Here is a 26062-nt window from a genome sequence, read left to right on the forward strand (position 1 = left end):
AACTAACTAAAACTAAAATTCAAAAATCATTTTAGTTAACTGAAACTAAATAAAACTAAGTTTTGTTCCCAAAAAAAGTTAACTAAAAACGTATAGTATATTTACAAAACTAACTAAAATAAAATAAAAATGGAGACAAAACATCTTTAGTTTTAGTCTTAGTTTTAGCCATACTGACTGGTACCTGCACACAAGTCTGGGGAGTGTAAATTAGCCTGATCAGATTGGTTAAGACTTCACAAGGTGGTAGTTTTATGTCTGGAGTTGCATTCAAACATAATATTTAAATATATAACATGATAAGTGAAGAGTAGCCTGTTTCAATATGTTTTTAAAGATGCATGACGCTCACTCAGTCTCGGCATCTATGAGTTAAAAACTAAAACTAACAATAGAACTAACTAGAAACACACTCTGAGAGCGCAGACCTCCGCCATTAGCCCTATCTCTCAATAGTACAGAATCCTTTAAAAAAATTCCCTGATCCGGGGTGGTGATCCGGATCACTCCCAAAATCGAATCAGTTCTTCCTTATGCCATTTCTGACATTTCCTGAAAATTTCATCAAAATCCATCCATGACTTTTTGAGTTATGTTGTTAACAAACAAACTAACAAACCCACCTGATCACATAACCTCCTTGGCGGAGGTAATAAAAACTAAACTAAAACTAAGCATTTTTGCAAAATAAAAACTAAACTAACAAACCTATAAATAATAATAATAAATAATAAATAATAATAATAATAAATAAATAAAACTAATAAAAACTTAACTGAAATCGAACACAGTAGTGAAAACAAAATACAAATAGAAACTAATAAAAAATCCAAAACTATTATAGCCTTGGTCGGGACCCCCTTGGGGGGTCACAACTGAGATGAGGTCTTCCAAAAAATATTATTTTAAAATCGTTTTAAATTTGACATTTTATCCATTTTTAGAAAATTGTATGCATCAAATTAGTTAAATGTTTACATTCTGATCAAATCATTTCTTCAAAAAAATCCTGAAGATATAAATCTGCACATGACTACTCTTGAAAGAGCATGACTGTGTTCAACTATGCTTCAACCAAACTCAGGTACAGTGGGAGTCCCTGGTCTCTGGCACCTTTATTTTGGGGGTTGTGAGCTGAAAAGGTTGAGAACTGCTGCACTAAATCACCAGCTGCAACCACCAGGGGGCAGGCTGGTTCTCTGCTCCCCACAAAAGAGGGTCTCTAGCCTCCAACCATATCAGTTTAAAACACAGAGCTTTTCAGTTGTGTAACACTCCTTTTTTCTTAAAAGTAGACCTATTTGTCATGTCGTGGGTTTGGTGTTTTTTTTGAATGGTTTAGAAATAGCTCTTCAACCTGAAAGTGACCACTTGTTTCCTGTTCAAACAGAGCAGAAAGCCTTAGCTAGCTCCATGTTTGAGTGATGAATGAATAAAGCGCTCTTTCTTTCTCTTTTCCCTACATGTTGAGAGGTGATTCGTCTCCTCCAGAGCCTCTTATCTGCCTGCCATTGTCTCCTCAGCCTCTTTTTTTTTTTTTTTTTTTTTTTTTTACGTGTGCATGATTGTGATTTGTAATCCCTGTCTAACACCGCAGGCAAATTGGTGGCGATTGCAGTCATCGATGAGAAGGACCCCACAGAGGAGAGTGGCAGGTACAAAGAGCACTGAAATTAAAAAGCATGGCTTGGTATAAATGTCTCCCACGGTTACCACAATAAACGCTTTCAAATGAAGATAAGACTTGCTGTTATTGTTCGAGCCTTCCCACAAATTGCAGACATGGGCTAAAAAAAGGTCGCTCTCCTTCGACTCATGTGGTATTTCTCTCTCTTCTCATTTGCCTTTAGATTAAAGACCCTGATTCAGAGGGTGGCGAAGGAATACAGAGAACATTTTAACAGGTAAGGCACGAACCAGCGATGAGGTGAAAGATGAACATCCACTTTATACATTTATTCTGGGATGGTGCCCTCACCGGGGAACCGCCGCCTGTCTCCTCACAAGCAAGTTTATGCCTTTTGTCTGTTTTGTTGAGGTTCAGTGGAAAGGTAATTATGCAAAATGTCAACCTCCAAATATAGGTGTTCTTTTCAGCTGTCAGTCAAAAACGCAGCGCAGGTTGGTATTAATGCATAATTTTGTGTTTTTCCTCCTGCTCTGGATGTGAAATAACAACCAGGGATGGGTTTTTATGTTACACGCTGCGTCGTGCAACCTGTTCTTTTACTGGAGAGGAACCAATTAAACAAGGGGGTGAATGCTAAAGGGGAACACAGTAGGAATGTGGAATTTTTACCTGTCTTAGCATTTTTCCCTCATTAAGGGATGCACAGATTGGTAAGAAAGATGGTGGGAAAATAGAAGAATAAGCAATCAGAATGAGATTGCAATGGACACAAAAGACATTTGATGTTGTATTTGTGGTGAATAATAAAAAATACAACACGAATGAATTATCTATTATATAACATAGCGTTTAAAATGTAGAATTGTTGATAGGGTGGTTATTCTACCAGAATAAAGACAAATGAGATGCATGTTTTGATAGCAAAAATTATCAAGCAATCTTCTGCACACAATATCTGCCCAAATACAGTACATCATCAGCTTTTTACACACCAAGATTACCAATGCATTTGTACAACTTTCCACCAGTTTTTGGTGGAAAATATGGCTGAATATCTCAGCTTTTTTTAAAAAACTTTAACCCTCTGAGACCAGCCTTGTTATGTACGGCAACCATCATGTATTTTTAACCATAATTTGTCGCCACTTGTTTTTTCCTCTGAAAGCCCTCTGCTGTGCTGTTCTAATGAAGCTATCCTCTCCTACGTTGCTCTTAGGGGGCTTTCACGCCTACATTGTTTGTTCCGGACTTTCGGACTTTTCTGTTTGGTCCAAACCAAAATGATAGGTGTAAAACCTCCCCTGGACTGTGGTCCGGACCAAACAGCCGAACCCTGGTCCAACCCAGAGAGGTGGTCTCGGTCCGGACGAAATGGAATCATGGTCTGGTTCATGCCCAGTGTGAAAGCATTATTTGAAAGGTTCCCAACCTTCGTATCAATAACAGGAAATTATGACATGACTCCCGGCAAAGGAAATCCATCACCATAACAAAATGAGCCGCGGCAGAGCCCACAACAATCTCACGCTACCGAAATTAAGCAGCAGCCTGGACAGGGTGGGCTAATGGTAGCTACTTTACGTTACGCGAGGAGTAGAAGTGTCCGTTATTATGTTGAATGGGGATTGTCGAAGCACGGAAAACTTCATAAAATTGTAGATAAAGTTATACCTCACTATTCACAGCTCATTTTTTCAGGAGTTTTATAACACATACCTTCTCTCCTGAGTCGGTGTTGCAGTGATTCGCAGGATTGCATACTTTCTTCCCCTTTCCTGTTGACGACGATAAAGTTGTTGTCAAGTTTTCGCTTTTGGTAGTAGAATATCAACAACAATATGATGGTAGGAATGACTATTTCATTCATTGTTTACAACATTCAAGACTCACATTATTCAACGTGTTGACGCCAAATGGCCAGTCAGTGTAAACTACAGAGACACGCAAACCACGTAGTTGATGACGATATCACCTAGGTTTGTCATGTAAAGTCTGTTGGTCCATTTGCAATAATGACAGTGTGAAACCCAAACAGACCGAGCCAAATGTATATAATGTAACAAAAACACAGACCTTGGTCCGGACTTTTAGGTGTGAAAACACCCTTGAAGAACATTTTCTAGTGAGCCTGGAACTTGGGTGACTTTGCAGGGTTTTTAAATATTGAATCCACACAAGTACCTCTGATATTGAACATCTTTTTATCCATTTTATAATCGTGCCTGCAGCTAGCAGCTAATGCTGTCCGTCGTATTGTGTGTCTGTATCCCAGAATGCATTGGGACTGGGCTGTGACAACCAATGGCTGCTCTGTCGTCACGTCATGCTTTGCTGAACAGCACATGTGCAAACACTTAGAAACTGGAGAAGAGAGCCTGAGTAGGTCATAATGGAGAGAGAGACACAGAGAGGCCGTGATGTGTCCCTTTGTGTCAGTGCAGATAGGAAGTGCTTTTAATAGTGGCATAACATTTTGTCTGAAGGAACTGGGGCCTGCTGCTAAAGTTACAAAAGGCTAGAAGTAGGCAGGTGGGTTGCTCTGGGGCTTTAAGCAAACATGCTCACTTTAATCGACTTGCTTTCAAATCAGCTGTAACTCCCAGCGGGACAACAGGTGACAGGGTTGCCATAAAAGTATTAGCAAGAAAAGTCTCACATTTGTTGTGATTAAGCCTTTCTTTCTGCCCTGTCATTTTCTGTTTTGCCTCTAGAGATGGAAATAGAATTGAGGAGGTGTATGATCAAAGTGTTGCTTCCTCACCAGGCGTTCCCATTAGGACTGATTCAATCACACCGGTCCCTATCATTACAGAGACTGCTACCCACCACACTGTTTCTGTTTGTGAACATTTTTGAGTGTGAGATCCCCACTGAGATCAGAGCTACCTGCAGCACCTTAATACACCTAATGCACTGATAATTACAAGTTGAAGGCTTCGATGTCGCCTCCAGTGGATGGCGAAGGAAGTGCGAGGTGTGAAGAGATCACAGGCGTAGCTGTGAATGTGTTCAGCTCAGCTAGTGTTTGAGGCGTTTTAACAGAATGGTGAATTCAGATGTCAGATCAGAGAGGGAATTAGTCGGTGTGTGGGTGAAACTCCCATCATCCACATGCCTACATGTGCGTGAATTGCACTTGTGGGAAAGTCTGATTTCATCAGCTGGTGGGCTGAAATTCTGCTACAGTCATTATTGTCTCAGCTCTTTTGTGCTCTGTTGAACAGAAAGTTTGTAAAACAGGCAGAAAAGTAGCCTTGTTACATAAAGTTTTCTCCCAAACTTAAAATGTTGGACTTATGAGTTTTGTTCTGACTGAAATGGACTCCAAAGCTGTTGAGCAGAGTTTGAGAAATTTTTCTTTCTAGAACATTTTTTACAAAACATAAAGCTTCACAATAAATACTTATTGTTTGAACTTAAACTTGTGTTGTGAAACCTTAGTGTGAGGGCACACTTAATGATAATTAGACTAGTTTTAGGCCTGATTCTTTCCTCCCCACAAAGAATGAACAAATTCCAGATTGTTTCATGGTTTCAAATATGATCATTCAGTTCACCCTGTGGTGTGAGGCTGAAGTCCAAACAGTTCATAGCAGAAAAATAGATTGTTATGCTAATTTGAGCAGGCACTCACTTTTAGTTTTTAGGGTTTTTTTTAGTTCTACATTTTCTGACCCCTTTCTTTATCTATTCTGATAATTTGGTATAGATTGCAGAGGTGCCAAACGTGATGTTACATCCACTGCTATTTGAATCAAGAACAAACTGAGACTAAACTTCTCAGAAAGATAAACAATTAGACATAAATCGCCTTGATCGTAACTATGACCCCTTTAGACAATGCATTAAAATGTATTTATGTTCTTTCAGGCACTCTGAAGCCAAATGGTAAGCCTCAAAGCTTACCGAAGACACTCCAGTATCTGATAGCTCAGAAATGGAAAAAGGGAAACCATCTCTCAAATGGGAGTCACCTCCTGCCACTCATGAAAGGAACCAGCTCTTAGAACCAGCTTTTCCACAATGGCACATCACGACTCCCTTGTAACTTGAATTAAGTAGTCATTTTAATCAAAAGCGGGTACAAAGTACAAGATATCTGATCTGGTTTTGGGTCTGATTCCTCCCTTGGACCACAGTTGGCAAAGGCCAGATTAAAAAAATGTTCAAAAGAGTATCTAGCCAGATTTTGCCGTCAGGTTTGGTCTGATCTCAGAGGCTGTCCTTACTTCAGGTCGTAAATATTAAACATGTTCAATATTTACAACCTTAATCCTCTTGTGTGAAGGGAACACAGAGAATCAGGAAGTAAGATGGCTAAAGGAGGAAGCACAACAAACACAACAATAGCCACAATGTTAAACAAGAAGCGTAAAGTTAGATGGACTTCATAAAATAAAGGACACCCTAATTAATTGAAGTTTTCTGTAGAACGTACCACAATGGAACAACAAACAATAACCTTGCAAAGCCATTTAAATTGCGAGACTCTATGTCTGTCATCAGGTAATGTTTTTTTTTTTTTTTTTAAGATTTATTTTTGGGCATTTTTGTGCCTTTATTTGATAGAGGAGGACAGTGGATAGAGTCGGAAACAGGGACGAGAGCAGGGGAGAGACATGTGGTAAAGGGCCTCAGGCCAGATTCGAACCCAGGCCGTCCACGTACTTGGGACGCGCCTTAAACCACTAGACCACCTGTGCCCCGTCATCAAGTAAATTTATCTTAGAAGCTCCAATCCACAACGTTTGTGTCAAAAAACAAGCTGTCAGGCCAATCATCATCATTTGAGGAGAACGAGGCGGTAGCTATGGGCGGAGTTCGATTATACTAGCCCATTGTAATGGCTGCCACATCGTAGCATCAGTTTGATCAGAACTGGACCACATCCCTGTATGAAATAAAGAGTAAAACAACACTGAAAGCTTTTCATTACGGAAAAGATGTTTTCTTTTTCTTCAGCATGGGTTTGCGATCATTACGGGTGGGGTCTGCTTGTGTAGCCAATGGCTGCTACTGGGGTAGCTATTAGCTTGGATGTAGCTGTAGGAAAGCGACAGTTTAATTGGAACTGGACCATATTTTCCTTTGGAACGAGAACTGAGTCACACTGAAAGCTTGTCTTGGGAGAGAAGATGTTTTTTGCACATCTCCTGACTGTCCTTGGCATGATTTAGTCATGGATGTGCTCCGCCATTCACAGCTAGCGGTAACCTGTCTGCTCAGGAGAAGCACATGAGCCCAACCTTGTTTTCTCTTGTCACTCTGATTGGCCCGTTTGCCCTTCCCAAATGCTTTCTATGGGAGCTTTCCCTGATGAATGTGAAATATATCCATGCAGTAAATATATGAAACACTCTATCTGGATGTAGCAGGTAGCTCATAGCTATCCACATTTCGCTTACTTACTCTCAAGTCACATTTGGCAGTGAAAGATTTTGAGTTCTGAGAGTGGGACTGTTCGTCAGTGAACAGAATCTGTGTGGTGTACTTTGTTAGTCATCCTGTAGCACACCACACTTTCAGAACAAAACAGTTAAATCTTTTATTTAGCAGTTTATTATTTGCCATCATGTGTGGGATCTCTCACATTTTAAGATTTTAAAAATCTTAGTGTGTGCTAGATTTGACCTGTTCCCATGGAAACCTATTTACTAAATATATCCTGCATACTAGGCCTGAACAGTATTGGAAAAAACAGACATTGCGATAGTTTTTCTTGCTGCGATATATTGTAATTTCTTAATTAAAGAAATGAAATAATAACCATGTGAATTAAGTGCCTTTTATGTACATGTATTAAATTAGAATAAAAAAAAATTCTTTGGGTCTTTGCATCATTTTCAGATTTCAAATATCACACTGTGCAGCCATCTGATGGTGGGTCTGACACAGACATGAGGAGTTTAGCCAACATGACCAGGCCCAGGAATGACAATCAACATGCCTATGCCATGTTTGTTTGTTCTGTTTATTGGCGAGCATGGAGATGAGTAAACGTGCATTTTTGGCTAAACTCCAAAAGCACAGGGGAGGCAGCGTGACGTGTACCAGGTCCCCTGATTATTGCAAGTCATTAAGATGTGAATATTGTGCATACCCACATCGCCATTGCGGTTGAAATATGATATATGGATCAACCCCACCCTGTATCTTTTAAAGCAGTGATACTCAACATGTGGCTCTAGAGCCACATGTGGCTCTTTTGTGATGATTTGTGGCTCTTTTATGTCTAAATTTGAAGTATTATTCCCCCAGAAAACCTTAAAAAAGGGAAATTTTTACCTCAGAAATGATCCACTCTGGGTCACATTAATCAGTTTGTTTCCCACACTTAAACACGTAGCTTTAATTTTCAACCTTTTTTGTCTGTGTATTTTCATTGCCCTTATTTCAATTTTTTTTTCCACTTTTAATTCATTTTTACTGCTTTAAGCCCACTTTTGTTGCTTCTTTTTGCCACTTTTTCCCCAGTTCTTGACTCTTTTATCCAGTTTTTTTGGCTACTTTTGCCACTTTTCACCCATTTAAGTTGCCTTTTGACACTTTTTTCCTATTTTTTGCCACTCTTTGCTTCTTTTTGCCCTTGCTCCCACCTTTAGTCATGTTTTTTCCCACTTTCTGACCATTTTTGCCACCTGTAACTCAATCTTGTGTCACTTCTCACCCAAATTTTGCCACCTTCTGCCCTTTTTTGCATCTTTTTCTACACATTTTCGTCACTTTTCACCCAGTTTTTGGCATTTTATGCCTACTTTGCACCTTTTCACCCTTTTTTGCTGCTTTTCAACCACTTTGCCCCCTTTAACTTATTTTTATTGCCACTTTAACCCATTTTTGCTACTTTTCATCACTTAGATTGTGGCTCTTGCAAAGACATTTTTCAACACTTTGGCTCTTTGGTTGAGCGGGGTGAGTAACGCTGCTTTAAAGCATATTTACAATTGAATGCAGGTTCAAGAGGGAAAGGCTGTTAAAGATGCACCATTAGCCTCTTATCTCCTTAGCTAGCCACTCCTGTGCTTATGGATTCTGGCCCCTGTTCACTTCTATTACTAGCAGCTTCACTGCACACAGTATGAAGGGATACCAAGCCATGATAAGAGAACCAAGAGAATGATGTACAGGTGGTTGTTCTGCATAAGAGATGGGCAAATGGGTTCTGATATCAGGTCATCACTGGAGACGTGTGGAGCGGCTTGAGTCAACTTGGCTTGACTTGGCTTGTCAGCCCGGTGCGGCAGGGGGTTTATGTTTCCACCACAACCAAGCTACCCGTTTGAGGGAGCGTCTAGAGCTGATGAAACTGCATTTTGAGTCCTTAGTCTGATCTCTACACTCTCTGATCTGATTGACTTTACATCGTTTTGAAGCAAAAATCAAAGTTTAGACTGACGGCGCCGCATGCCCACTCTTTTTCCCCTCTCTCTCTTTCTGTAATCGATAAACAATAATTCACGCTTATCATCAAAAATAGAGAATTTTCCTTCACAGAAGTTACAGAACAGTCTCCTAATGATTGTCTATGGGTCTCTAGATTGTAGAAAATGAACACAATTATATTTTTTGATTAGGCAATAAGAATGGCATGCTTTACAAGCGCCTGTTAATAAAATGAAGATTGTCTCCATCTTTGGCCAAATGTTTCAAACATCTCCTGCTTTTTTATTTTTTAAAAAGTCTAGAATTGTCTGTAAGAAGGGGAAAGGGTTAAACGTTTGTTATTAGTAGGTACAGACACAGTTGTAATGCTGCACTGTGGCTGGTTCATCCTGATTCCACTCGTCGTACGGCTTTAGTCCGTCCAACTAGAGGGAGGGATAAACCGTATCTCTTCATGGGTTGACAATAAACAACAGAGGTATCAGAAGCAGTAGGGGTTAATCGCACCCCGCAAACCACTTTGACGTTAGCGCAGCATGCTTGGAGGCGGGGCTGGCTCGCATTGGTCTGGCCGAACTGGTGTTGGAAAAGTAAATCAGCATAGCTTAGTTTGGCTGGGTGCGGCCAAAAGTCATAGCGGAAAAGCCGAAGTATTGTTAATGCATGATATGGACTCAATACTGAAGTGCAGTCACTCTTCATCCAAATACCCAGAATGCATTGTTAACCAAAATTAATTTGATGTGTCTTTTAACTTTATAGTTTGACTCATATCCCATCAGTTTACATGAAGGGAGTGAAGTTTGAACCTATATTGCAGCTAGTTAACAGGGTGAGCTCTAATTCATTTGGCTTCACTCCTAGGCGGCTGTCTCTCTGTCCATCTTGATATAAAGTCCATGTTTTTCACACTGCGTTTATTAGATTAAAAAGTCACTTGAATTGACTGTCATAACATTCCCTGGAATATAAATGTTCTAATCCAGCCTCAACACTCTGAGGATAACTAAATGAGAAGTTTAATAAAATGTATGAATACTCCAGAGTTATAAACATTTTAGAAGTGTCATAACCAACTAAAGAATTTCAGCAGTGCCGGAGAGAGTTTTGGAGTAAATAGCCCAAAAGTTGAACTTCTGCAGAAACCTTATAAAGTGTTCTCCTGAAAAAAAGTGTTGCTCATTCTTGCCCTCAGATTGCTCCATGCTTTTTCTAACACATGCAACTTTCTTGGTTGATTACTCACCCTTGTTGGCCCGTCCGCTCAGCGGTCTAGCCAAAAAGTGTCAGTGGGAGTATGAAAAGTGTTTTAAACAGGAAACAGCCCCTGTAAATATCTGAAGTTTTCAGAGAAGATAACGCTTTAAAAATAAAGTTGTGAAAGCATCAATATCCAAGCATCGATCTCGATCCAGCGCCTGCTGGTCTTGGACGTTTACAGATGTTTCAAACTGATTTTTTAATGAGCTTTGTTCCCGTCTCGCCAGCTATTGTCAGCAAGATTACCACTGACAGGGAATGATTTTGTATTTCATGCGCTGGATTTATTATAGAGTCCAGCCTCTTCATAATCATGTCATTGATATAAGCTCAGGCAGCACCCAGGGGAGAAACGAGCGAGATGTAGCTATGATTCAGTATGAATATAATATATATGTAGAGGCCTCCGTAATCAGTCATTCAGTGGAAGTCGGTCTCTGGACTTCTCACCCCTCCTACTCTCCCCCAGTCTACCCACAATACACTCTGCTCAGACATAGTGCAGCACAATGAGATACAAATTGAATTCCTCCTCCTGCCTTATCGTTTAGATAAATCACCTGAGTCGTTTCTGTGGTTGGAGAAGACGAGGAGGAAACAGGAGACGGTGCAGGAAGGAGCTTTGGGGATAGATATTTTTCCCTGCTTTATCCCAGGTTTCCACTGTGAGACATTAGGCCTGGACAATACATCAGTTTTTTTATGATGTATTTCCAATGAGATGTAGGGTAAGACAACATTGTTTATATTCCTATAGTTTATCAAGAAAGCAGATGTCTGCTCTAATGCTTAGTGAAATGATTCACAGTAGGAAACCACTCAAAGTTAAGGCTTATTAACCACAATATAATTTATTTAAAAATGATGAATCATTATTTCATTCATTCCAACTAATTCAGGGCAATTCATATGATCATCATGTCCTAGGTAAGGTTGGGTGGTAGCATGATAATACTGTATTTAAAACTTATTTTACATTAGGTGTTTTTATTGAATTATGTTGTAGCAATCCGTTTCCACTTTGACATTAAAGAAGGGTTTTTTTTGTCAGAAAGGCAAATTACATTTACCATGATACCAATAAAGTCAATTTAAAAACATCTGAGGGGTTGCATTTTTTAATTGCCTTATTGCAGGGGTGTCAAACTCAAGGCCCGGGGGCCAAATCCGGCCCGTGGAATGATAATATCTGGCCCACAAGATCATATCATATTTGTATTATAACTGACCCACCAGTATGAGGTCTGCAGATTTCCCCCAGTATAAAAATGTAAACTTCAGCTTGACTATTTAAAATATCCTTGTTAAGCCATAAAAATCTGAAAAATTAAAGAATAAGAAAAATTCCATAAAAAGTCAAGAATGTGGGGAAAGAAATTAATTTGTGTTTTTTTTCATGTTTTTTAATTTTGCATCTCAAGATTATGACTCAAACTTATGATTTTGACTTTTTATTTCATACTTTGACCTTTTCAATAGGAATGGGACTGATCCGATCCAATATTGGTATCGGGTCTGATAGGGACATAATTAATAGATCGGATATCTGACTGACGGCGCCGATCCAAGTGACTGATCCAAATCCATCCTAAAGTTTGCAGTTGACCATGAATGCGCCGCAGTCTAACACAAGACAGTCCGTGTGTAACTGATCTAGTATTAGTTAGGATGTTCTTAGCGGTATAATTACCTAGTAGATTAAACTTTAATCTGTATTTAGAAGGGTCAAAACTAGTCTAAAGATGAGAGAATACAAAGAAGAGTGGGTGTGACGTTAGCATGATAACGGGTGGCGCTAGCATTGAAAGCTAGCGCCGCTAGCGCCTTCGTTCCTCTTTGCAGATTAATATCGTGCTTTGATATTTGGCCTCTTTTCACTTGGAATGAGTAGTCACACGTGAGCTTAACCCTCAGCAGCCAACATACCACTTTATTTCCGTTTACCCCTTTGGAAAACTGTCGCTAACTGCCGTCAGCCGTTAGCCACCAACAAGCTACTGATTGTTGGCATCGGGTAAAGGGTCAGAGAGGAAGGCTGCGGCCATTAATTGAAGCTACAGCGGCCTCTAGTGGCGGGAGGTCCGTTACAGTTTAAAAGAGCATTATAGACAGGGATTTCAAGCACGTGTTCATGAAAATGTAATGAGTTTAACCAACTAGTAAATCAATGTTTAGTAGTAGTTCAAATAAATTTGTTTAGAATACATTTAAATTCAATTCATTTTTGTATTTTTGTATTTTATTTATTTATTTATTTTTTCTTTTTAATAAGAGGAGCCAGGTTGGTTTACTACAGTGTCATGTAACCTCACACATTATACCAACAACAATAATAATTGTTTAAAAAAAAAAAAAAAAAAAAAAAAATATATATATATATATATATATATGTATTTGCTCTTTAAAAACATTATTTTTCTATTTTTAATATCGTGTTGATCTTTTGAACTAATAAGTTGGAATTTTATCTCAGATTTGAGCCTTTAAACTTAACATTTTTACTTTTTTTTGAATTTCCAAATGATTTATCATCAGTGCTGGGTTTTTTCATATTTTATTACTGGTTAAAATGAGGTTGACAGTTATGGTTAAAGATAGGCTCTCAGGTTCGACCTAAACCCAGAATCCGGCCCCAGCTGTGATTGAGATTGACACCCATACCTTATTGGTTAAAATCATGCTGTTACTGATAATACTGTGCATCTCTAATCAAGATGTATATTATGTATTACAATTCAGCTGAAGAATATCAGGAATTATTTTTTTTGTCCCATTGCACAGAAAGGCTGTTTTGTTCCAGTGATACAACATCCACAGAGACAGAAAAAACCTCTATTTTTAGAGATTTATGTTGTTTTTGATGCTGTGTCTCACTCTCTCATGCCTCTGTTTTGTCTTTCTTCCCCAGAGACTTCCAGTTTGGCCACATGGATGGAAACGACTACATTAACAGCCTCATTATGGGGTAAGTTTTCACATCCAACTTCCCTCCTTTTTCTCATGTCACCTTTCTCACTCCCTACCTCACATTACCTTCTGTCAGCTACTTAACCAGGTTGAGACTGACTTGTAACGCCAGCTTCAGCTGTAAAAGACGCTCTCTTGTGGAGAAGTCAATTACACAGACGGACTGTCATTTCTGTTTTAGTGCTCGCGGCAATTTAAACCCCCCGCCGTCACATACCGACGCTTACAAAAAAGCACACAAAGGTGGAAGAACGAAGCTGCTCTTGCAAGGGGTGGGATAGTGAGAGGAATATATGAAAGATTAAGGAATGCATGGATTAAATCTATAGCAGTCATGTGTTTTAATAAATTGTCAAAGAGCGGTGCTAATGATGCAGAGAGGCTCGCTGCAGAAGCTCTGCGCCCAGGCTGAGGCCAACTGTATGCGTGCAGTTCTCTAAGAGGCCCTGCAACTGACATCCCACACTTTTAATTAGACGGAGCCCCGCTAGTGTTACAGGCCAGCAGGGCTGAAGCAGTTGGCGTGTCTGTTTTGTGTCTACCAACCTACTGTATCTAATTATGAGGTCTTTGTGTAATGCTGTGGGTGTAGTGTGCGAGAATCGGGAGCGTAATAGACTGCTACAGGATGTTCTTTTAATTTGAGCATGTTATTGTTTGTATGATGGAGATTATAGCAGACATAGTCTCAAAAGTCCGCTGTAATTAAAGGGAGTCAGTGCATACAGTCGAAACCATATTAGAAAGTGTGATAACTCCACAAATCGATTCCTAGATAGTGTTTTAGATTGGACAGACTGTGCTTTATTTTTAGATAAAGAGGTGATTAGCTTTCCTAGTTTTTATGAGTGCCTACAATATGTATTTCCTCTGCTTTAACAGGGCTGATTCTGGCCGCAGCAGCACTGGATTAATTGCCCTCCTTTGAGGAATGAAATCCTGGCCTGTCAATGTCCACTAATTCTCTCCCTTAGGAAAGCCGTGGAAATAAATCTGATGGCTTTTTATCCCTCCTTCCGTCATCACAGCGATTACTGTGTTCTGGCAGCGGTCTGTCTGGCGTAAGGCGGCCCCTGCTTTCACCAGAGGCGCATAGACACGATCAGGAATACACACAAGCATACAAATACACACAACATGAGCACCACTCTAAGCCTGAGGCTGTCTCTGCCTCTGTTTAAACGTGGGATTATTGCTAACCCCTTATATGGAATGCATTGTGGGCTGTGAAAAACTTAAAGTGATGTGAGGTGACTGTAAAGTCCGTGTGGGAACAGAAGAGTTGTAACCATAGAAGGTGAATGACTGGAGGGATCATTACATCCACACAAAGCAGCAGTCATTTGCATACTAAATGTTGCTTTTGTGAAACCTCTAATAAATGTTTTTTGGTAAATGAATGCCATTCCTGCAGCTAACGAGTGACAAAAGCAAGGCTGGGCTAACGATTTTACAGTTAGGTTTTTAATTAAGTCCTCCTTCAATAATTAAAGCTCAGAAAAATGCTCCTGGTAACAGAAAGTGAAAGGAAAACTTGAGGAAAAGAGCTAATGAACTGCTGATAATGAGGCAGAGTCTCATTAAGAAAGTTGAGAGAAAAAAACAACACAGAAGGAAAAACAAATGGGCATGCTATGGATCTTTAGCAACGCATGCTGCTTTTTAGATATTTGTTGTAATTGTTAATTTATTTTGTCAATACTTAGTTTTCCCTCTCTCTTAGTTAAATGAGAAGCTTCTAGGGTTGTAAAGGTAAGGTGGGAAGAGTGTCTCTGGTCCCAGATACACTATATTGCCAAAAGTATTCGCTCACCTGCATTGACTTACATATGAACTTAAGTGACATCCCATTCTTAATCCATAGGGTTTAATATGACGTGGGTCCACCCTTTGCAGCTAGAACAGCTTCAACTCTTCTGGGAAGGCTTTCCACAAGGTTTAGGAGTGTGTTTATTGGAATTTTTAACCGTTCCTCCAGAAGCGCATTTGTGAGGTCACACACTGATGTTGGACGAGAAGGCCTGGCTTTCAGTCTCCGCTCTAATTCATCCCAAAGGTGTTCTGTGGGGTTGAGGTCAGGACTCTGTGCAGGCCAGTCAAGCTCATCCACACCAAACTCTCTCATCCATGTCTTTATGGACCTTGCTTTTTGCACTGGTGCACAGTCATGTTGGAACAGGAAGGGGCCATCCCCAAACTGTTCCCACAAAGTTTGGAGCATGGAATTGTCCTAAATGTCTTGGTGTGCTGAAGCATTCAGAGTTCCTTTGACTGGAACTAAGGGGCCAAGCTCAGCTCCTGAGAAACAAGCCCACACCATAATACCCCCTCCACCAAACTTTACACTTGGCACAATGCAGTCAGACAAGCACCGTTCTCCTGGCAACCGTCAAACCCAGACTGGTCCATCAGATTACCTGATGGAGAAGTGTGATTTGTCACTCCAGAGAAGGTGTCTCCACTGCTCCAGAGTCCAGTTGCGGCGTGCTTTACACCACCGCATCCAACGCTTTGCATTGCACTTGGTGATGTATGGTTTGGATGCAGCTGCTGGGCCATGGAAACCCATTCCATGAAGCTCTCTACACACTGTTCTTAAGCTAATGTGAAAGCTACATGTAGTTTGGAGGTCTGTAGCATTTGACTTTGCAGAAAATTGGCGACCTCTGCGCACTATGCGCCTCAGCATCTGCTGACCCCTCTCCATCATTCTACGTGGCCTACCACTTGGTGGATGAGCTGCTGTTGTTCCCAATGGCTTCCACTTTTTTATAATACCACTGAGAGTTGACTGTGGAATATTTAGGAGCCAGGAAATTTCACCACTGGACTTGTTGCACAGGTGGCATCCTATCACAGCACCATGCTGGAATTCACTGAGCTCCTGAGAGCGACCCATTCTTTCACAAATGTTTATAGAAAAGTCTGCATGTCTAGGTGATTGGTTTTATACACCTGTGGCCATGAAAATGATTGGAACACCTGATTTCCATTATTTGGATGGGTGAGTGAATACTTTTGGCAATATAATGTATTTATACTTAAAGAACAGTTAAAGTGAGTGACACTTAATGTTTCTTTTACAGAATGTAAGATAGCAAGAGAATGTTTTACCCAAAACTCAGAATATTCCTTTGGAAATCAACATAAATATGAACAAAAATAATAATTAGCCATAATTACACCACAGGCTTTTTCTCCCAGCTGACAGGATCTGACTTTAATGTGTGCTTTCAGTCTGTTTTAATGCTATAGCACAGTATATGACCCTTCATTATGGGCGGCAAACCCCGGTAGTCTCCACTCAGAGAGGTGAACAGGCTAATCCATATTTATTTTAAATGGGTGCCATCTGTTGGAGTCGGCTGGATGTCAAACTGAATACACACCACAGTTGTGTGCTTGTGTGTGATTGCGGTTCTCAGCTGGACACAGTTGTGAGGCGTTGATGAGTCTACCGTTCGGGCGTGTGCGTTTGCGCTACTGATCTCAGCCGGGTGGTGGATCGGGACAGTGATGGATACGAGCGCGCGTGTGTGAAATTTGTTGGCGGGTTGAGTAACACCGCAGGGATGTGAGTGTGGCAGCGCTGTGATGGACTGTTGGTGTGCCTGAGCGTGTGCACGAGTTTCTAAGCACTACCTTATCTGAGCCTGGGTTTGCTGCTTTGTGCGAGACATGTGAAAGAGGGATTGCTTGTTTATATGACCTTGTTTGTTATCTCGCTGAGCTCTGTAATTCCTCTGCTGATTTGTGGAAGTAAGTGGGCTTGAGAGCCAACAGTATGTGTCTCTTTCTCTCTGTTTTCTGCTGAAATAAGGCAACATCACTGGACTGCTGGGCTTCTTTGTGAGTGTTTAGTCTCAGCATGGATGCAGAGTTGCTTTCAACTGGACTCCCTGCGATTCCCTTGTCAGCTGTAATTCGCAGAGGTCTCTTTAACTGTGACCGGCACGGACCCATAAAGGCTCTGAGTTGCACGCTGTTTGCATAAAAGATAGAAGAAATGCCACCCTGAAATAGGCCAGGCTGCAGAATTCTCCCTTTGAAAGAACGCCCATGGGAAAAGTTAGGTTCCTCTGAGCACAAAGGCTTTGTTTATCCCTCTATTGTAATCTCTGTGTTGCAATTTGTTCTTTTAAGAAACCACAATTTGTTCCTATCTAATGATGCTCTTTGATAATGGCAGCTCAAGGTGCCGGGGTTAAGAAGATTAAAAAGCTGTGTTTCTTGTTTTCCTCAGCGAGGTGACGGTGCCCTCCGTTATCATCCTCAACACTTCCAACGAGCAGTACTTCCTTCCCGGCGAGCCGATCGAGACCATGGAGCAGCTGGTCCAATTCATCAACAGTGTTTTGAACGGTTCCGCACAGGTCCAGATCCTTCCACCTTCTCCCTCTCCTTCTCTCTGTTTATGCATTCAACTCAGTGCAGCCCGTCCCCCTCCTCTCTTGTGTTGTACTGTTGTAATCACACCAGTAGTCGTCATTAATCAAGCATGTTGCCTTGCATTCTAAGTCCCCCCCCCTGGAAAATATTTCCCCCCAGATGAGGTATTTTTGCAATCTTCTTTTGCATGTTTAGATTTCATATTGCTGTCTCTTCTGAATAGATTATCTGCAATAATTCTGTCATCCTAGTCACACACTGAAATTACTACACGACTCTGTATTGTTTTCTAATCTGGAAAAGAAATGTCACTGCTCTCCGCGCTATACACGAAAGTCACCAGATGTATGAAACCATAAGCCAAACAGCCAGAGGTCCTTTCTTTTTTTTCCCTCCAACAAAGGTCCGAGCTATTTTTTGCTTGGCAAAACAAACCTCCTCCCACCAAATAAACAGAAACAGAAACCTCCATGTTTCTGCAGTCCAAAGCCTGGGCAGCTTCAGCCTCTTAAATGCCTGCCATGAGGTGTCTCAAGGCTGGTTTGTGCTCCTTGCAGAAAACACACAGAGATGCCAGTTTAAGAGCCTGTGAGGAGTTTTTATACCACCGTGAAAAAGACTGAAATTACCAGTGAAGCTTTTTTCACTTAGAAAAGCAAATGAGGCTTCTTTCAACAAGACTGAATGTTAGGATTTTGTATTTTTTCATGCTTGTAAGCAGTGTTAATTTTCCCAACCAATAATGTGATGAAAAATGTTCAAGGACCTCTTTTTTGTGACTAAGCTAAGATGATACTTTAGGAACTGGTTTTTAAATAATACAAAATTAATGTTTAGTTGTATTAGCAAGATGATAAAAATGTAAGGTCGGCTTCTTACAACAAAACAAACACCCCTGGTTCATATCAAATGTCAGCGCTGCGCCAGAAATGATTATCATGAGTAGTTTGATTAATCATAACATTATGATAATTAAACATGATTACTCATTAATTTTACAGCATCTGCACTGTAACCTTGCAAAACATATGGAATGGCCAGACTCTGTCTGTCACCCAGTGTTCATTTTGGCAGCTAGTTTTAATTTTACTCTTAGTTTTAGTCTTTAAATAAAATACATTTTAGTTTTAGTCACATTTTAGTCATTTCTACCCTTTTTATTTTTAATCTAGTTTTAGTCGATGAACACTCAAAACATTTTAGTCTAGTTTTAGTCCATAGAAAGTCCTGATATTTTAGTTTTTACTTTTAGTCCAAGCATTTATTCTCTTGCCTAAATCTGGTACCAAATCATGGTACTGTGTTCTATGCACCTTTCATAAAGGGACATATTATGCAAAAATCACTTTTTCAGGCTTTTCTAACAGAAGTATGTCCCCTGGCCTGTCCACAATTCACTCAGGTACCAGATAAATCCACTCCTTCTCCCCTCTCTTTCGCCACCTTTCAGAAAATGTGTGCTTAAACAAGCTGTTCTCAAATTTGATGGTTCGAATTCCAGTCTAAACTTTGGAAAAAAATTAGTGTCTGTATTATTACCAGTGCTGCATCTGTTTCCTGAGAGGGGTTTGGTCAGGGGCGGAGTCAGACAGCCAATTACCATTTAAAGCCACAGACAGAAACAGCTTGTTCTGAGAAGAGCTGAAACAGAGGGCTTTACAGACATGCAAAAAATCCAATACTGGAATGTTTTTTTTTTTTACATTATTAAACTTGACAGGATTGTTTTGGGGACCTCTGATACCAATATAAACTTGTCTTAAAAGGGTAAAATATGTCCCCTTTAACCTGTGGTTCCCGCTTTCTACAGCTGAGAGGCAGAGTAACTACAGCTACATTGTTTTTTGACATATTTACCCACAGTGGAGAAATATCACAGATTTTAAGTGTCCGAAGAAAACTAAATTACATTTGAGTCTAGTTTTAGTCATCTTGATGAAAACTAAACTTAGTTTTTGTCAGTTTTAGTCATCACAGATCTATTTTTGTCAGCTTTAGTCTAGTTTTTGTCATGGAACAAAAGGCTGTCGATAAACATTTTAAGTCATAGTTTTATGCCCCGTTTACACGACAACATTTTCGAGTGAAAACGCAGTAGTTTTGGAGCATTTTGGCCGTCCATTTACATGGCAACAGCGTTGCATGTAAATGGACGTTGAAGGACGTATGGATTGAGTCAGAATCTGGTGCAGGCACGAAAATCATGCCATCTACTGGCCTGGCATGTAAACTACATCGTTTTTGGTGTTTGCCGCAGTCTCGTGTGAACGGAGATCGTTTTCAAAATGTTGTCGTCTGAACGTGGAACTTTTTGGAAATGAAAACGGTAAACGGAGCAAAATGTTGCCGTGTAAAGGAGGCCTTAGATGTCAAAATTAACACTGCTGTCATCAGGCAGATCAGACTTGCAAAGCTCCAATCTTAAACAACTGACCCTTCGCTAAGCCCCTCCCTAAAACGGCCACCGTCCAATCCTAGGTTAGCAACTGTAACTATGCACTGGGGGCCTGACAAGCTTTCAGCAGACTCAAGTGTACCAAAGAAGAGAGCTTATGGGACCTCCAAAACTTTAGAGTGGGGTGTTGAATTTTTCACTGTCACAAAACCAAAAGTCAAGAGGAGATGTCAGATGTGAATAAAACAGTTTGGAAGACTGAGACTGATGAATAGCGGTAGCGATATAGTCAAATTTATCACTGCTCAATCTTAGCTTAAAGTATAATCATATCTTAAGTTAATCTGTTGTACAAGAGCAATGTTGTTTGACTGTTTTTACTCATGAGTTTTTGACAGACCCCAGGTTTTTTGGAACCACAAAGGGTCCTTAAAGCTGACACAAACCCAAAATTCCTCACAGGAGGTTTAAAATTATTGAAATCAATTCACGGCAATGCAAATGGTCCAAAAACACACCAGTAGCTCCTGTAAGACTTTTAAAAAAGCCCTTTTTACATTTTCTTTTTTTTTCCTCTGGGAATGTGAGAGTTGAAATTTTTCCCAGGCATGACTCAAACTCAGGTTTGTTTTTTTTTTTTTTTTTCCATGAGAAGCCTGAAAAGCAGGAACATTAAAGCAGACAGACGGTGTGTTTAGCCTCGCATGAATCACAAACCAGCCAGAGAAGGACTGAGTCGACAGGCTGAAGTGAATATTTTTACAGCATATCTTTACCTACAAGTTTTATGCTTCATAAGCAAACTGTTTTTAATCCTCAATCATTCACTCCTATGAAATTAAGAAAGATAATAAACATTTAAAATCCTCCCTGACTAGTTATGCAGTCGTCACACAGCACAAACCTAAGTCTGTGCAACAGCTGTTTCCGCAGAAATCATCTCCTGCCCACCTCCAGCTCGCCCACAGAAGTCATGCCCAGTCATTGCTCACTAATTGGCCGTCCTGATGAATTAGTGTTGGGACGGATCACTCATCGGCAGCCCAGGTGCTGTTTCAAATAAATGAGCTCAGGCAGACGGGGACCTGCTGGACAGTAAACAAATAAGAGTTAGGGCACTTAATTAAAGAATGCTTTAAATGTCTGATGTTTGGACAATATAAGGCAAAAATCCCAAATAATTTTGCACAATTAAAGCTCATGAAATCCTTCATATGCACTACATACATGTTTCTTTGAAATTGTGATTGACTCTTCACATTAAATGCTCTGTCTTCCCACAGGCATACGGGGGAGATGGCATCATTCAGAGGATCAAACGTGTGGCCTTTGATGCTAGATCCACCATCATGGTAAGTTAGTGAGAGCTCATACAAGGATGCTACGTATACACAGTAAGAATATTAGCAAAGTAGGCTTTCATGGAGCTAAATCCATGCCAAAAGTTTGTTAATTTGAAAAAAAAAAACACAAACTGAAAAAAATGCATTCACAGTCCAATATGGAAGAGGGAAACATTTATTCTCTAAGGATGGGTGATAAACGTAACAATCTGACATATTTTAATGTTTTAACAGATGAATAATTGCCAAGAGTTGTCTAAAACAGCTTGTAAAAGGTAAATTTGTCCTCAGCATCTCTTTATTTACAGCTGCTTAGATGAATACAGTGTACAGAAAGAGTTGAGTCATACAGTGCTTAACAAATTTATTAGACCACCTGTCTCAGAGACCATCCAGCATCATGAAGAGCTTTAATGCTGACTCTTTCATTTTCACTGAGCTCTCCATGTTTTACCATTTTGAACAGAAATGAGGAATTTCAAACTGAATTCTCCTTTTTATACCCAAATTTGAGCCGGCTCACTGGGCTTCTCTGAGAAGTCAGAAATGAATCAAGCACAACATTCAACCACTAAAACTCATTTTTCTGTTCAGGAATGCATGTAGCTAACTATAATTTGACACATTGAACAAGAAATAATGTGCTTTTCTTTTCTTTTTTTTAGTTATTTTGTAAATCAGTAAATTTGAAAAATAATGGATAACAATAATAATTATATTTTAGCATTAAAAATATCATTTGGGTTAAAGAGCTTCTACATATTGGTGTATTAACCATTGCAGAAACATAAAAAATGGTTTTGGTAATTACCAATGCTGTCAATTTAGGGCAGCTTGGGCATAAAGCTTACTTTGGGTGGTGGTCTAATAAATTTGTTAAGCACTGTATATCTCAACGAATCAACATTTCCTGAAGGCATCATAATTAGGGAAGGCTCTGAGCCTTCTTTGCTATGCTGTCACTCACAATTCCAGACCCTTCTCAGTCAAGGCCACGCCCCCCCACGCCAGAGCAGGGCCAAAAGTTTGAACATGAAAAAATACGATCTGAAAGTGAAAAAAAACCCTGAACCCCAACAAAGACTTTGAATCTGAAAACATTAAACCTGCAACTGAAAAACATAACACCTCAAATGTGAAAATATAAAAGATAATATATATTTAATATATATATATATTCAATATAATATTTAAGAGTGAAAAATGAAAATAAAGTATGTAATTGAAGTAATTACAGAGCTTAAGCAAAAATTGAATAAAAAACTTTGCTTATGCTTATTTTTAGTTTCAGTGTGGTGTTTTCATTTTTTTCAAACTCAGGAACAAACATAAACTTTCAGTTTCAAATTTATGTTTTTCCAGTTAATTTTCTTTCTTTTTTTTCAGATTAACAAAACTTTTGGCATGGATTTAGCTAGTATAGGCTTTAAGGTTTTAAACATTTATGTATTAAGACAGTATATTTAGAATTTGATTATGTTTTAATGGTTTGAAATCCATTTAGTAAAGCAGGGAAAATAAAGGTAAGCTTATTAATGAGGCATTGTTCATACAAAGAGCAACTCAAAGCACTTTATCAAGTTAAACTAGAGCTACTGCCTGGTGGTTATATGCATACTTTTGGTTCTTTAAAGCAGTGTTTCTCAAATGGTCTAGCTATTGGACCCCCAAAAACATCCTTAACGTGAAATGTCAACACAAATTTAAAAAAACTTTTCAACAACTAAATTTGATTTAATTAAAAATGTTGCAGTGTGGATCAGTGATGGGGCAAAACATGTACATGAACAAAACACTGGACAAAACTTTAGTAGGATATGCATGCAAACATTTGACATGGATTTTGGTTGTGTTTTAAAATATATTTAAAAAAGACACCCTCATGAAAAAATCTGCTTTCTTGATAATATTTCTGTCTAAACAGGATAAATATGTTAAAAAATCTCAACAAAACAACAAGAATTTACTCCTTATCCAGCAAAACAGAGTGAAATGACAATAAGCTGAAACATGCCAGTGGAGAAATTCTGTACACCCTTGCTACTTTGCTCGCTGCTTTGGCCATCTCTGCATATGTCAGCCTTGTTTGAATACCCCAGTCAGTCCATTCCTGCTGTTAAACTAAAGCATTTGTAGGATGACATGCTACTCTGTCCATCAGCAGGATAAAGAAAGAGTTCTGTGAGAGGAAAAGAGAAGGCCAGGGCCTTAGCTTTCAACGAGGTAAAATTAAGACTGCTCCTCAAGGTTGTATGAACATCTTTCATTTATCAATGAGAAAATCTCATCGAGATGCAGAGCAGTACTCTCTTATTGACATAGAAATGTAGATCCCTCACTGACAATCTATCCTTGCTTCTGTAAAACAGAATCAAAATTATAGTGTTTTAAAAATGGATGTATTTACACCATCTTCTCTGAGAATAGCATAGAGCAGCATGCTTTAATCATGTGTCAATGAAAATATCAAAAGTTGGCAGATAATTAAAAGCAATCTCAGCATCGCATACATCAGAGAAATGAATTTAAAAAGAAGCCAATAGAATAAGGGAGTAGGAAGGGAGACTGTCTTGACTTTATTAATATAAGAGTCTCAGACAAAATTCATATCCTGACTTTCTGTCAGAAACAAACTATAAAGGAAACATGCAGTGGTATAGCCAGACTTTTTTGACCTGGATGGTCCAGCTGTGGCATATATATGTGTGTGTGTATATATATACATAACTACTCAGTGACAGTAATCTGAGTAAATGTTAGCAAATTTTTATCCATTTTATAGCAAAAAAAGATAAACAGTTTTATTTAGTGGAGAAGGCTCTGCTTAAAAGATGCTCCATGGGTTAGTCAAGCAGCATGCTTTGACTTTCCAGGGAGCACTTGGCTGGAATCCCCCATATAGATGGATACATTTATGACAATTTGTATTACATACGATAAAATTAGTCAAAAGTGATAAATCCACAGTAGCATGAATCTGAATATGAGGGTGCAACAAGCTATAAAGGAGGTAGCTGGGGTGGAGGAGGTTAAGCTTTGCCAGCAGCAGCAACATTGTGTGTCAGCGTTAATGCAAGAAGGGATTAGTGTGACGTACCTGATATTTAAACACATGTAAATTAACTTCAGTTTCTGCAGATTTAGACCCTGTTTACAAACATTGGCAATCTGCAAAATGATGTGGAACTAACAGATATCTGCTGAATAAAATAAGATGTTTTTTTACAGGTCAGATAGAGTGATCGGTAAGGAAAACTCTGTTCTGTTGTCAGTGTGAGACAACCATGCCTCATAGCATATATGAGTCATATTTTAAGGTTTTCAGAAAAATAAAGCACATAAATCAGCAGCATTAAGGGGGCATAGTTAGTATACCACAATTGATATATTGGCATCCTAGGAGTCTTACATCAGAAGAAGTAATGATAAACATCAGTTACGGCAGTATTGGCCCTAATTTTCACAATCTTTGCATCTCTACTTGATATATTGGGCTCACAGTATTTGAAGTCACATTAACCTTGAACCTCCAAAATAATCAGCTCACCCTTGAATCTGATTGATCATTTGTGCAAATTTTAAATAAAAACCCTCAAAGCATTCTTGAGATATTGTGCTTCCAAGCAAGGGGGGAACATGAGGCTGGTTGACCTCAGCTTTTGACATTTGACTTCCAGAATACAATGAGTTAATCCTTGAGTTAGAGTGGACATGTATGCAAAGTTTGACCAAAATCCCTTGTAGAAGTGAACTAGTTATTTATATCAATAAGTGTAGTATGACAGTATTGTATGAAATGGTTAAGGTAAATGCTCAGGCATAACAGTAAGAACATTGATACTTAAAGTAATAACAGGAAAAATATATGTGATACAGTAGGAGAAGGATATGTTATACAGTAGGTAACGCTGCAGGTATAAATCCTAATGCATAGTAAAATTCAGATTTTCACATTCTCTTTATCTATAAAACTTAGTTTCACACCACAGTCCATCAGTTGCATTGATTATAGGAAAATGCTGATTAATTTAGTTCCTATTCTGCTTTCAAACCAGTCTCTACTCAGAGACTCCTGATGCCTTGGACTGGTTGATATGCTTCCCACCATGCCTCACCTTGACTCTGTTTGCCAATCGAGGGTAAATACTGTATATATATGCAACCTGCGCCAAGTTCAGTGAAACTGTAATACAAATGCCCGAGTGCCCCGCTCTCTCCCTGAGGGAGAAAAACAACATTCAGAGGACGAACCGTGGAGCACAACTGAGAATATGCAATGCAGGCAGTAAACACGGAATGGGAGGGAGAAAACAGGCAGCCGAGCAGGAGGAGGTGGAGTAATGAGGGAGCAGAGCAGGTCAGGAGGCTGAGCTTACTTCTCCTCCCACTTTTTCTCTAAGTTGTTAGTTCTTTTGGGAGAATGGGTGTATTTTTACCAAGGGTGTGAGAGGAATGTAAATACAGCTGCGTTGTTATGCTTCTCGGGTGGCACGGTTAAACTGAAACCGCAGGTAAAGCTGCCCTTAACTGTGTCCTTAAAGAAATGCAGAGAACTCTTAGAGGAAAATTATAGATTTTTTTTATTCGGGAAGAAGGTGAAGTAGTAGTTGGAGTGATTTTACCAACATGCACATGTTTTTACTTTAGGTTGAACTTCTTTAGCTGTGTAGTAACAGCTGATATTCTGTCAGAAAC

General features: G+C 39.4%; 1 protein-coding gene across 1 annotated transcript in view; it reads left to right on the top strand.

Moving 5' to 3' along the window:
- LOC121527620 (protein disulfide-isomerase TMX3-like) overlaps positions 1–26062 on the top strand; it is a 70663-nt gene that overhangs the window by 31507 nt on the left and 13094 nt on the right. The window contains exons 11-15 of the mRNA XM_041814637.1: positions 1598–1655; positions 1851–1904; positions 13182–13238; positions 17484–17613; positions 21308–21376. Coding sequence (XP_041670571.1) covers positions 1598–1655; positions 1851–1904; positions 13182–13238; positions 17484–17613; positions 21308–21376 — 368 coding nt within the window. The remainder of the gene's footprint in view (positions 1–1597; positions 1656–1850; positions 1905–13181; positions 13239–17483; positions 17614–21307; positions 21377–26062) is intronic.

The sequence above is a fragment of the Cheilinus undulatus genome, linkage group 19 (assembly GCF_018320785.1).
Source record: "Cheilinus undulatus linkage group 19, ASM1832078v1, whole genome shotgun sequence".
NCBI lineage: Eukaryota > Metazoa > Chordata > Actinopteri > Labriformes > Labridae > Cheilinus > Cheilinus undulatus.